The 13161-nt window shown below is 45.2% G+C and overlaps 1 protein-coding gene across 4 annotated transcripts in view; it reads left to right on the forward strand.

The window, feature by feature from the left end:
• Nucleotides 1–13161, forward strand: part of LOC147458565 (nucleoporin (DUF3414)) — a 251773-nt gene that overhangs the window by 31834 nt on the left and 206778 nt on the right. For 3 of the 4 annotated variants that reach the window (XM_086513222.1, XM_086513223.1, XM_086513224.1), the window contains exon 2: nt 3950–4123. In XM_086513222.1, coding sequence (XP_086369348.1) covers nt 3950–4123 — 174 coding nt within the window. Of the gene's footprint in view, nt 1–3949; nt 4124–13161 lie in introns of those variants that run through there. The other variant, XM_086513225.1, reaches the window with a different exon arrangement.

Raw genomic sequence — 13161 nt, forward strand, 5'->3', positions numbered from 1 at the left:
AGTGACTCAACTGCTGCTCAATAATGGATGCATACAATCGTGCCAGTGTGTGTCCAACCATAATAGTGCGGTAATTTCCAGGCTTTGTAGGATCACCTGCCTTGAATATAGGCACAATAGTAGACAACCTCCAAGTCTCAGGTAATCCCTCACGCATGGCACGATTGAACAACACTGCAAGAACCTCCATCAGCATATCCCTAGCATGTATAAAGTGCTCCGCTACTAGACCGTCATGATCGTAAGCCCTCCTGGTCCTCATCCTGTCAATGGCTCTCTTTACCATCTCAGTGGTAATGAAGGTGCTCGTAGGTGGACATGGCTCTGTAGGATCTGGAAGGGGATTCTGCCCTGGAACCGTATATAACGATGTCGCATACTGGCCCCACACATCAGGAGAAGTAATCACTGGGGGAGGGGAGTGCTCATGGAAGAGTCGCCATGCCTCGCCTGAGTCTCTACTCAAGAACAACTGATACAAGTCTCGCTCCATCTGGGCCAGGTAAGCTCGTTTCTTCTTTCGCACAAGGCGTCGGAAAGCAATCCGCGACTGTCTGTAGGTGATGACTCCTAAATGAAGATCCCTCTGAAGCTGGGCTCTCATCTCTCTGCACTCCTCATCATACCAACTATTCTGGGGCATGCTCCCAGAATGTCGCCTCCGATCCGGTTGAGTGTGTGGGTATGCCTCTGATGCTGCATCATGTAGTGTCTCAGTCAGTAAAGTAGTGCACTCCTCTACTGAGAGGCCTGGAGCAATTGTGCATAGACGATCCCAGATCGCCTCCGTATAAACCGAGTCAGTCTGTGGTGTAAATGTATAACGGGTGTGTGACCTGCCTCCTGATTTCTGGGCTGTACTAAACTGAAAAGATACGGACAGTGTCAAGAGAGCATGATCCACTGCTACGCCCACTGGTCTGGCTCCCACTGTGAAATCCTGAATACAAGGAATAAAGCTCGGCTGTGTCATAACATAGTCCAGTGTACTGGCCCCATGTCTGTGTGGAAAGCATGTGAAGCCTGCTGCTCCAGGAAACCGCTGTAAGCCATTAAGTATGGCTAGCCCATGTGTAGTCGTCATCTCCGTGAGGTATCTCCCATACTCAGTCTGCTCTCTGTCATGTGAGCATCTGTCAAACCCCAGATCACCCACATCCAACTCTCTAAGCATCTCATCTGAAGTGTCGTAGAAGACTGTCTGACAGTTGCCCGCTCGAGCATTGAAGTCTCCTAGGAGGATGATATCACCATCCCTAGAAAACTCCCATATATCATCATCTAGAATTGAGAAAGGCGACTGTCCTCTGGATATAGCATATACTGACGTACTGGGGGGGAAGTAACATATAGCAATATATAGAAATCGACCTGTGCCAGCTCTCAGCCTCACCCACATGTATCTAGCCTGATCATCTCTCCGTACAATATGTAGTAGTGGCTGTAGCTCCTCCCTAAACAACACCGCTACTCCTCCTGAACCTCTACTCCCATGCTCAGATCTCGTGACTGTTCTGTGGGCTGTCTCCCATTTGTATCCCACCACATGTGGCAACAGTTGGCCAGGGGCCTGGTGAGTCTCTGAAAAGAAAACAATGTCCTTGTCTCTGAAACTGTCCTCAAAGGCACCAACATCCAACCTCATAGACCCATTACAATTCCAAGTCGCCATCCTCAATGTGGTCCCATAGGTCTCGCACCGTCATGTAGAGCGCCGCTCTACAATCACCACCCGACCATCTCTGTAAAAGGCCATCTTCCCCTTCTCCCTTGCCGCTTGAATCTCGGGCATTACTTCTCTCATATGCGCAAGTTGTGAGAGAGTGAGGTCATCGCCTAAGAAAATACCTGTCTTCTTGAGAGTAGGTAGAGCTCTTCCTCAAGAATTCCTTCTTCTCTTCCAATGAAGGGAAGCGTAGTATGAGAGCTCTTTTCTTTGAAGATTCTCCGGGGCCCTCACTCTTCTTGCCCACTCTCCATGCCTTTGTGTGTGAAGGCTTCTCCACCCCCATCATTGATGTGAGGCTTGTGACCTCTTTTTCCACATTGTTTATGTCCTTGAGGCCGGTTACCCTCACATGTAGAGCCCGCACCCTCCTTCTTTGTTCCTCTTCGAGGGTCATGTTGATAAGAGTGGGTGTACAAGGAGCTTCCTTACCTTTCCCTTTCTTGGCAACCTCAATCCATTTTTCGGCCTCCTCTACTTTCTTTTGCGTTTCGGATATGACCGCGGCCCATGACTTCTTCTCCTCATTGATGTTGTCAATTTCTTCCCTCAAAGAGGGCTGAAATTCCCCCTCTTCAAGCCCATTTTTTGACCGTGTTTCCAACACTTCTTTGTGGAGGTCCAAAATGCTATTCTCCAACGTGGCGATCTTGTTGAGAAGATGATCCTTCTCGTCCTTCCACCTCTTCTCCTTTTCTTCATTTTCTCGGAGGAAAACGGTCTTCGCGTTCCTCCAATCTTCCTTCTCGGAGAGAGAGAGAGAGAGAGAGAGAGAGAGAGAGAGAGAGAGAGATGGCGAGAGAGAGAGATGGCGAAAGGCTGGCAAGCCAAGATACTCTAGATGGCGAATCATGTACAATGATGAGACCTAATGAAAAGAGAGCGCCCTTGCTCATATATATAGGAGAATAGGGGTAGGTTTGGCAAATGCCTAATAAATCACCCTATCTAATAAATGACCCTCCAATATAAATGGGGGAATGTGAAGTGACCAAAACAGGTCTAAGTGGGCAATGTGCTGAAACAACCCTAAATGTGGCTGAGATCCCTGTGCAGCAGGTGTACGGGTGGCCAACCCACAACCAAGGGCCAGTGCACGTGAAAGTGAGAAGCGTGTAGATAGGGTGCGAAGCATCTGGTGATGAAGAAAATCTAACAGATAATGCAATGATGTGGGGATAACATTCCCAAGGGGTCCACCTTTTAAAAATACCTATAGCTCGTGCGCAAAGAATATGTAAAGGAATCCATGGGTGTGTAATTTATCATCAAATGCTCTTACAGCAGGGAGCCTATGCAAGACCCAATTTTATTCAGGTAGGAGCAATTAGTTGTCCAACAGTAAAGTTTTCAGATGAGAGCAAATTTTCAGCCATTTCGCATCTGTTTTGAATCTCTTGTTTATGCACTCTTTATAAGAAAGGATGCCTAGTATGATTGGGGTTTCTGCTGCCATCTTTCATGTACAGTGTAATATATTTTCACTCTTGCTTGATTTCCAAATGTTATTTTTCAGTTTTGGCATGTAAGTGAGCAGGTAGTTGGTAAGGAAGTCTAGCGGGAGAAGTTTTCAGTCTTGATGTCTTAAGGATGTTGCGTGGATAGGATACTGGGGTTATCTTGTTGGGCTTATGAGTACAACTATGGTAGTGTTATTTCCTCATGGCATTTTTCTTTTATTTCGATATTTAAACTTATGCCAATTTTTTTGCACATGAGCAGTTGGGTTTGGTCTGGCCCTTGAAGATATCAGCTTCTTGATGCTGGCTTCTGCATTTAAACATTTGGAGAATGTTAGATGCACCCTTTCGAGTACATGAATACACAGAATGCACACACATATAGAGAACTGTGCCTTCTTAGTGTTGTCATTCTTGCTCTTTTACACCTTAAAGGAGCACTGTGTGTTCTTGTGTTATCATTACTGGTATTTTGATTGAGAAAATTGTAACACTTACTTGGAAGCATCTGCACAAGTATGTTAGTTGGGTTGTGCTGATACTGTCTTATCATCTGATGGTTGATGCTTAGTACATTGTTCTTGGTTGTTGCTCGTGGATTTCTTCTCGGCATCTTCTTGTAAAGGGTCATCTCTTCTGTAGTTTGCTTATCTAAATTGGCTAGTCTTAGCTACATCAAGATAGCTAATCTGTAATTGTGACACTTTCAGCCCAATGATTTTGTTAAGATATTACTTCTGCTAAGAGCTGATTTTGAATGCAGGCGGAAAACTTGAAAGCCGATCATATATGGTTACTTGATTTGTTACTGAGGTTTAAGCGGCCTAATGCAAAATCAAGGTCTGCCTTAGATGTTGCTCAGGTGGTAATTGGAGACCATAAAATGGATATAAACAGTGAGCTGAAGAATATGTCACTAGATATAAGCAAACAGCTGGTGAGTTCGTATCCCTTCAAAATATGTTTATTTGAGGTATGGTTATTGCAAGAGGAAACATCATGGTAGTGTGTCTTACGTATAGATGGACCTAATGTTGTGCATCTCGTTAGTGAAAAGGCTTCTTTGTCTACACTATGCTTATTGTGTGCATTAGTAAAGGCTGTAAAAGATATTATTATTCTTTCAGGGAACTCGTTGAATGTTATGAAACATGCTTCGTTTTGGATTGAGACATTGTTTATAACTTACTTGACTTGTGCACCAAGGTGGTTGAGTGGTCTTATAGGCCACCGTGCCAGGACTACACTACTGGACAACACGGTGGTGGGGAGATGGATGAGTGGTATCCAGCTCTTCTACATGGCCTTGTGCCTACCTGGCTTTCCACCTTTCACATTTTCTGTATGGTTCAGCTTATTCAGGGAAATATTTTCTTCACTGTATAAATGCATCTATTATGAGTTGCAGGAATCCAGTCTTATGTTAGTCTTAGCGCAGTGTCCACACAATCTACACTTAGCACATATCCTTGCACTCTCTAGCCTTGGTACTACCCTGTATCTGAGTAGCACAGTATGTGGTGTGGAGCTGAGCATGGGGCTGGCCAGTGTCTTTGTACTTTGGTCCTTGCAGTGTACCGAGGTTGGGTTGGACTGTTCACGTGTCTTGTGTCATCTCTATTTCTCTCTACTGATTCCATTGTTTCAGTTCGGTTTACGTTGTGTTGTTAGCATCTTAGTAGCACTACTACTAGCACATACTAGTAAGTTCACCACTTTGAGTTCACCACGAGTGTGAGTTTCTTCGCTAGCGTTATCATTTTTGGCTCGCCCGGTTGGACCTCAACTGGAGTCTCACTCACGCTTTGCTCGCTTGAACTGGTCTGGTCGATTACTAGTCCAAGCTTGGTGACTAGTCTGGTTGACTGGTCGACTGGTCAAGTTGTCCAACCAGACACTATCCGCAAGCAGGAGAACTCTCTAAGTAGATACTGTCTAAGCTGGTGTACTTGCTAAGCTTGTCTACTTGTATAGTTGAGGTTGGTCAGTCTATAGTATACTCATGTATGACCCATACAAAGGAGTCTAGGAAAACCCCGCATCAGTTGTCACAAAGTGATGATGTGGCATGGCCCAAACAGATCGAGAGAGGAGAACGTACGGCTCGGATTTGGCGTTGGGATTCACGCCGCACAGCACAAACTGACGTGGCAGCTTTTCAGTCCTGTTATTGAAAGCATTGACTTGATGAGCTTTTGGACGCCAGCTTTGCTTTTAGGGGTGCAATGTTTTTAGGAGTTTTGCTTTTGACATAGAACATTTAAATTTGAGCTTAGGGGCCCACTCTCAATAGATTCAGTGCATGGTTCCAGAGCAGCTCCCAGGCAGTTGTAACTGTATGGATTATTAATATAAAGAGAAGTTTTTGTGTGGGGCACTTGACTTGGGGGCCAATTCATCTGGGTAGAGAACCATGCTCTACCGTGTATCGACTTCAGTTGTTTTTAGCTACAAGTGTTATCAATTTTCAAGTTCGGACATGTGCGCTATTGATTCATTGCCTCGCCGATGTTAGTGGTATGAAAGCTTCACACTGAAGCATGCAGAGAATGAGCCCTGGGCACGTATTAATAGGCTCTTGGCCCTTCAAAAGCTGTTTACATGAAAAGCGTGAAGTCTAAAAACATCTAGTCCAAAAGCTGACGCCCAAAAGCTGCTAGCGCGATTTGCGAAATCCGTGCAACTGCCACGTCATCAGTCATCGCAAAACGTGGGTCGTCCGTACAACTACCACATCATCACTTTTTAAGTAAGAAAGTGAGTGTGTGTATGTTGGTCCTACTTTATTTGAAAGTCTTGTGTCACTAGGGTCCCATCGGACGGGGTCCCATAAGTTGGTGGGAACAGTGTGACATGAAACGTTTTGTGGTTTCAGTCGTTTCGGGGTTTCGAGGTTTTGAAACGTTTCGTTTCATAGCATCAAAAACATGAAACAGGTTTCATAAACGAAATTAAATTATATATTAATAAAATATGATAAATATGTATGTAATGTAGCACACATGACTCTAGACTTTAATGTCCACGAGAGAGAGAGAGAGAGAGAGAGAGAGAGAGAGAGAGAGAGAGAGAGAGAGAGAGAGAGAGAGAGACGTGCTCACTGCTCAGTGCTCACTGCTTAGAAGCGACTTCAAGCGAGCACGATCAAAGAGATGTTCAGTATTGATGAAAGTTAAAACACAGCCACTAGTTTCATGAATCATAACTGATGCATCATTGATTCATTTAGCAAAGTACTTCTATTGAACAAAGTTTCTGGAAAAAAAGCCCCAATTTTAAAGGTTTCATAAAAAATGCCTGTCCATTTCATGCGTTTCGGCAAAACGTTTCATAGGTTTCGGGGTTCCGGGGTTTCATCCGCATGAAACGCGTTTTTATGTCACACTGGGTGGGAATTGGTCTTTAAAAATAGGCCTCTTGGTAAGACTTTGCAAGTTGGTAAAAGTTCTTTTGTTGCTTCTACTGCCTTGTAGCGCGGATAATGTGTCGTGCTCTCTACAGTGGGTGGTCCTAAGTGCAATGTGCGTGACAATCTCACTCAAACAGACTAAATCTCCCTCAAACATACTGAACAGAAAGGAACAATAGACGTCAACAAAGCTCGCAAAGACACAACAGCAGACCAGAACATATGACTCGACTATCTCAAAGATTGATACAGACTCGGGCGTGGCAGCACACTCAGCTCCAGCCCATGACTCACAGGTACAACGGGGGTGTCGAGGCTCAGATGTGCCGAGATGGTGAAGACGTTCTCTGTGTAAAGACCCACTCTAGACGACTACGTACAAGATAATACCACTGGCCCAAAACGTATATCACCATAAAGAGCCACCAACGGCTCATAAATGTCAGCCATGTGGTGACCTGGCCACGAGGTCCACTAGACCACTGTCGGTAGGTACCATGCCACGTGTCACTCCCGAGACCAGAGGGTCCGTCCAGTGTGAACCAGACCAAGTGTAACCAATTGTCCAACTGTCTGTCCTGTGAAGTGACTGTAGCCCTGCTACATGCCTCTAGGGTTTAGGCCCCTCAGTGAGGATCCACAGGTTGGCTTTGTTCTTCAGTGGCTTGACACGTCAGCAGGTTGTGACTACTAGTGCTCGATCTACTCTACCCTAGCGACAATACCTATGGAGAGTGTATCTATGGGGAAGATGCCTCTTCTCAATCCTACTCAATTTACAATCTACAATCAACAATCAACAAAGCAAGCAATGGTTCTCATCAATCAAGCATGGAATGCAAAAAGAAGCACATGCACACATTCAAGAGAGCAGACAAAGAAGCACATGCACACCCTCAAGAGAGCACACACACAAGCATTGGAGAGATCACTTCTCTTTGCACTCACACAAGCATGCACAGTGTCACAAGCACGCTCGGAATGCGAGATAGAAAGAACACACACTCAAGAGAGCACACACACAAGCATTGGAGAGATCACCTCTCTCTGCACACACACAAGCATGCACATAGTGTCACAAGCACACTTGAAATGCGAGAGAAAGAACACATGCACTCAATAGAGAATAGAAGAGAGTAGAGAAGGAGAGAAACTTTTTCATTGTCAACATAGACTACAATCCAAGCTCGCAAGCCATGGAAGCTTGAACTTGCAGCCAAGGAGAAAAGAGCTCTTGCTTAGAAATTAGGTCAAGAGCCCTTTCACATACTACAAAGTAATATTTACACTTAAAGCTATAAACTAGCTGTTCGGACAAAGAATAGTGAAAATAACTACTCTGGGCAGAGTTACCGGGGAACGGGATTTTGGGGCCTTAAAACGCCGGAACGGTGTTCCGGCCGTGACCAGAAGGGGCTGGCAAGAACGGGTAGGAATGGCCGGAACGTTCCCAGCGGCGAGAAACGACAGATTTTGAAGTTTAAAAAAATGGCTCTTTGGGGTAGCCAACGGCCATTTACAGCCAGCAAGAGCTTATAAATTGCCCCCTCTTCCCCCATTCCTTCACAAATGCATCAAGGTCAAGGTTGAAGGCCCTCTCTCCCTTGCTCTCAACTCTCAAGCCATAGGGCCTCAAGGGTCCCGCTCTCAACCTCTCTCTCTCTTGGGCTAACCCTCAAGGCTCAAGCTCTCTTTCTCTCTGTCTCAACTTTCAACAGGTGCAGTTTCTTTCAAGCTCTCTATCTCAAGCTCTCACGAAATCAAGCCTCTCTCTCTCTCTCTCTCTCTCTCTCTCTCTCTCTCTCAAACCCTCAAAGATCAAGCTCTCTCTCTTTCACGGATAATCCATGGCCTCTTCTTCTCGTACAACTCCCTCCGTTCATGCAGGCAACACTCAAAAGGCGAAGGAATGGTCGTGGTGCGATGAAGTGACCTCGGAGGGCACCTTGTCGACGGCGGGAGGTTCTCGTGCATGGGCATGCAAGCTATACTCTTACACGTGGAAAGGGGGGCATGACAAAGTGAGGGCACACTTTCTTCGAGTGTCCAGGAGTGCCTGGACATGAGGTGAGATTTTGCACCAACGTAACCATCGAGAAGAGGAAGGAGCTCGAGGAAAAGGATCAGCAATTCAACCATAAAGCCAAGCCCGCACGCGAAGGTATCGATCCAAAGACCCGCATTTTCCCTTCTTCCTCTCTACCCGGTTTAGGTGCTGGTGGATCTTCATCGGGTTCGATTCGTCGCCAAAGGACCCTTGCCACCCTCTTGGTACCCAAAGAAGAAGGAAGAGGTGGATGCGGTTGTGGCCCGATTCTTCTATCACGACCATATCCCATTTGTCGCGGCAAGGTATGCTTTATGATTTATCAATCTTCTCTCATTTCTTCCGTTATCGTCGTTTCCCCCTTTTTGATACTAACCTCTTCTATGTTTGATCGAAATAGGTCAGAGTATTGGAAAGTCATGGTGCAACGGATAGGAGAGTATGGCACCGGCTATGTGTCGCCATCTTCAGAGGCTCTCCGAACCACTTTGCTCGATCTAGAGAAGGCTATCCTGGAGCAAGCAACACTCAATATTCAGCGTCTTTGGACAAAACATGGCGTTTCCCTCATTGCCGACGGGTGGAGCAATACAAGGAAGAGATCTATCCATGGTCTCGTCGTATACTCGAGTGGAGAGATGTACTTTGTGCAGAGATGTACTTTGTGCACTCTCATGATGCCACCGAGAGTGGCAAGTCCGCCGGTGTCCTCTCTACAGAGTGGACAGTGGCCATAGAAACGATCGGTGAGCAACACGTGGTGGCCTTTGTCACAGATGGGGAGGCATCAAAGAAGGCGACGACAGTTATTATAGAGGGCCACTATCCGCATGTGACAGTGTGCTTTTGCATGGCACATTGCTTGAACAACCTTCTAAAAGACATTGGCAAGCTAAACTGAATCGCTCCAATCATTGCTGATGCAGTGAAGATTGTTACTTTCATCAACAATCACAACTTGGTTCGGAGTGAGTACCTCAAGAGGTCGGGCGGCAAAGTGCTTCTAAAGTATTTAGACACCCGCTTCGCATTCAACTTTCTTCTTGTGCGCAGGCTGTCTAAATGTCAAAATGCGGTCCGACAAGTCTTCATCAGTGATGAGTTCACCATCTCTCCCTATGCAAAGTCAGTTGCAGGGATTTTGTGCAAGGATAAGGCAAAGGATCTTGAGTTCTGGAAGGAGCTCAAGAGTCTAGACGCACAGGTAAAACCGGTGGTTCATTTGCTTCGAGTTCTAGATGGCATGGATCCTTGTACTGGCAAGATTTATGAGCCAATGGACTGCATGATTGAGCATCTTGCACAACTTGAGCCGAAAGTAGAGCGATATGAGGAGATCCATGCGCTTTGCAGCTCGAGGTGGAATTCGTATGCCTCTCCTTTACACGGGGCAACGTGCATGGTGGATCCAGAGTTCCAAGTTGCAGGGCAAGAGACAGATAGAGAAGTCATGAATCAATTTACAGAGATCTTAAACAAGATGGTTCTAGACAGAGATGGGCGACACATTGTCAGAGATCAGTTGAGAGAGTACAGAGAGATGCCGGGGTCATTTGGCAGTCCATATGCTCAGATTGATTGCAGGAAGATAGGTTCAATGCTATGGTGGGAAGACTATGGCAATGATGGCTCTGAGCTTTAGAGATTGGCGATGCGTATTCTCAGCCAATCTGTCAGTACCTCATGCTTGGAGCAATTGTGGAGTACCTTTAGCTACATTGCTTCCAAGAAGAGGAATCGGCTTGGAGTGGAGAAGGCTAATGATCTTGTCTTTGTCAGCGCAAATTTGAAAATGCTTTGCAAGAGTACAGACAAACATATAGAACCTTTTACACAGTGGGAGATGGAGCAAGAGGCTCCTCAGGCAGGTGGAGATGCACATCCACCAACACCAGGTACTTCATCCGTGACTGAGATCGAGCCGGCGGGCCTAGAGCTCGATGATGAGGAATGGGAGGATGTGCATGATTTACAGCTGGCTACTACGAATTGGGGGGCCTCTCAGGCTAGTGGCTCTTGAGTCTTGAGTCTTGAGGCTCGAGAGTTGCGACCTTAGGACTTCCATTATCCTTACCTTTTTGTATGGCTGCTTGAGCCTTGCCCTCTTTGACATGTGTAGCTACTAGCATCTTTATGGTATTGTCACCTTGAGTCTTTTGTATTGTGGTTACTGGTTTGGCTCCCTTGTAGTGTCGACTCTCATTATGGTATGTCACCTTTGGTTTTTTTGTAGCGCCTTGGCGGGCCTTGTTAGCCATAATTAAGTGAAAAGTGTTATCTCTGACTTCTACTCTTGCAATTATTTGAGAGCCCTAATCTGTAATTACATATGTTATTGACAATTGTGTATGGGCATTGTGTTTGTTCAATGTTGTGTATGTACTATGTACTCTGGGCGTCGCACATCCCAATCAAGTCATAATGAGTTTGAATGGTCTTCGAATCGTGTGTTTTGTGGGTATTAGAGTCAAAGGACTCTAGTACTACATGTATTCAAACACATAACGCTAAAAAAAACAATATCTGGGTGTTCTTTTAGCCTCCCGTTCGGCGCCGTTCCCATTCCGGACCCTTTCCCGTTCCCCCGTTCCTCAGGGAGGCTTGTCGCCGTTCCTGTTCCGCGTTCCGGGTAACTCTGCTCTAGGCATAAAATGGGAGCTTGAGAGATACAAATTGGAACTCATATGAGTCCGAGCTATCATAGGAACATTACATCACAACTAACACCATTCAAGAAATATTATAGAAAATATCTGTAATATTCGAGTAGCACCCAAAACACCTTTTAACTTTGACACCTTCATGGTTGACTTTCAACAAATCACTACTTTAAGATCTTAATCTTTTGGCAGCATTCTCGCGACACTTTAAAAAAAGGTCCATTAGGGCTCCCAGTGATGATTTAGACTTCACAAAGCCATATTAAGCCATGATACTCCGTTTTTACCATACCATGGTTGACTAAGCTTTGACTGCTTTGACCAAGGTTGATCATTCCTTGATTGGAAAGTGAAGTTTCACCTATTCTTCTTCACAACGACAATTCTTTTTTGAAGTGGACAAGTTTGTACAAGACTTACAAGACTTAGACACAACATACACCAAATTCAAAGAGGCTTTGTAGAGTTCGCGGGATAAGCAAAGGAAGGATGTAGATAAGCAACAATGAACAAGCTTCTTTTAGCATCTCTGGGGATCTTTGTACACGGTAGTACAAATATGATATTTTCCTCAAAAAAAGGGATGCAGATAAGCATCAATGACAACTTGAAATTAAACTTATAGACTCGGTTTTGCTTCGCTTTGAAAAAATGAGACTCGAAAAGATAAGAGATAGATAGATCTTAGCAGACGATTCTATAATTGTGTGAAGTCCATTGATAAGAACAATGAGGTAGCTTTCATACTTGATCTCTCACCTCCCACACCACTGACAGATCCTTAATGCCTAACATGTGAGTTTGCTCAGACCTTTTCAAAGGTTCCTCCACAGAATCTTTTGATGATCCATAGCCAAGAGTGGAAGAAGAGACATAAGAAATTGATTCTATAGCAGATCTTTGCACATAAGGTTAGGACTACTCTGGGCAAGATGTCTGGTAGATACTTAAGTGAGGTTGAAGAATTATCCTTGCTATGGATGCTCTGCTACAGGCTTGGACACTCCAAGCAAGAAATCAATAGCAACACACGAACAGAAACTACAAAATCACTGAACTTGTGGAGAGAGAGAGAGAGAGAGAGATGAGAGAGAGAGAGAATTATCGTCCACGGAGGTCAGATAAAACCCATGGACCAAGAACAAACATTACAACGGTTTCATCTGAGCAAAAGGTGGCGATACATATCAGTTAAGGATTGAGAGTCCATTGAGAGGATAAAAGAAAAAGGGGAAAACAAAACCTAGGGGGAGTTAGCTATGGGAGGAGCTGATTTGGGATTTCGAAACTCCTAGATAATGGCTTTTCCACCTCGGTAGACTGCCCATTTACCTTGTTTGTGGGCTTCATGTACCTTCTTGAGCTCGTTTACCTTAGCTTTGAGTTGATTTCTGGTTAATTCTTCGGCGATCCAAAACGATTTTCCCTTGAGGAGGTGGGATTGGCGTAGTAGCTTCATCCGTTCTTCTATGTGCTTGAAGGTGATGCACATTTCTATGTGTATCGTTGATCCAAGAGACGGTCTCAGGCTTGATGTTGACAGGTTGAAGATTCAAGAATGTCGTTGAGCTTGACGATTGCTTCTTCGAGAGTGTCCTCGTTGGTGCACCGTGGTGAGTGACGTCTTCCAATCCTGACCTTAAGGCCAAGGGATTCTTGTAAAGTTGCTTGTATCTTGGTGTCAATCTTCCTGTGTGCTGCTTCATGGACTTCCTTCACTCCCTTGACGGTTTTGGTAAGAGAGGCTTCCACACCTTGGGCTTTTGTGAGTAGAGCTTGGCTCTCTGCTTCCTTCGTCTCCTCTAGCTTAAGGAGGCGTTGGTTGAGTTTTTTGTTCTCTCCGATGAGTTCTTGGGGAT

The sequence above is a fragment of the Adiantum capillus-veneris genome, chromosome 5 (assembly GCF_014529385.1).
Source record: "Adiantum capillus-veneris isolate H3 chromosome 5, ASM1452938v2, whole genome shotgun sequence".
NCBI classification, from domain to species: domain Eukaryota; kingdom Viridiplantae; phylum Streptophyta; class Polypodiopsida; order Polypodiales; family Pteridaceae; genus Adiantum; species Adiantum capillus-veneris.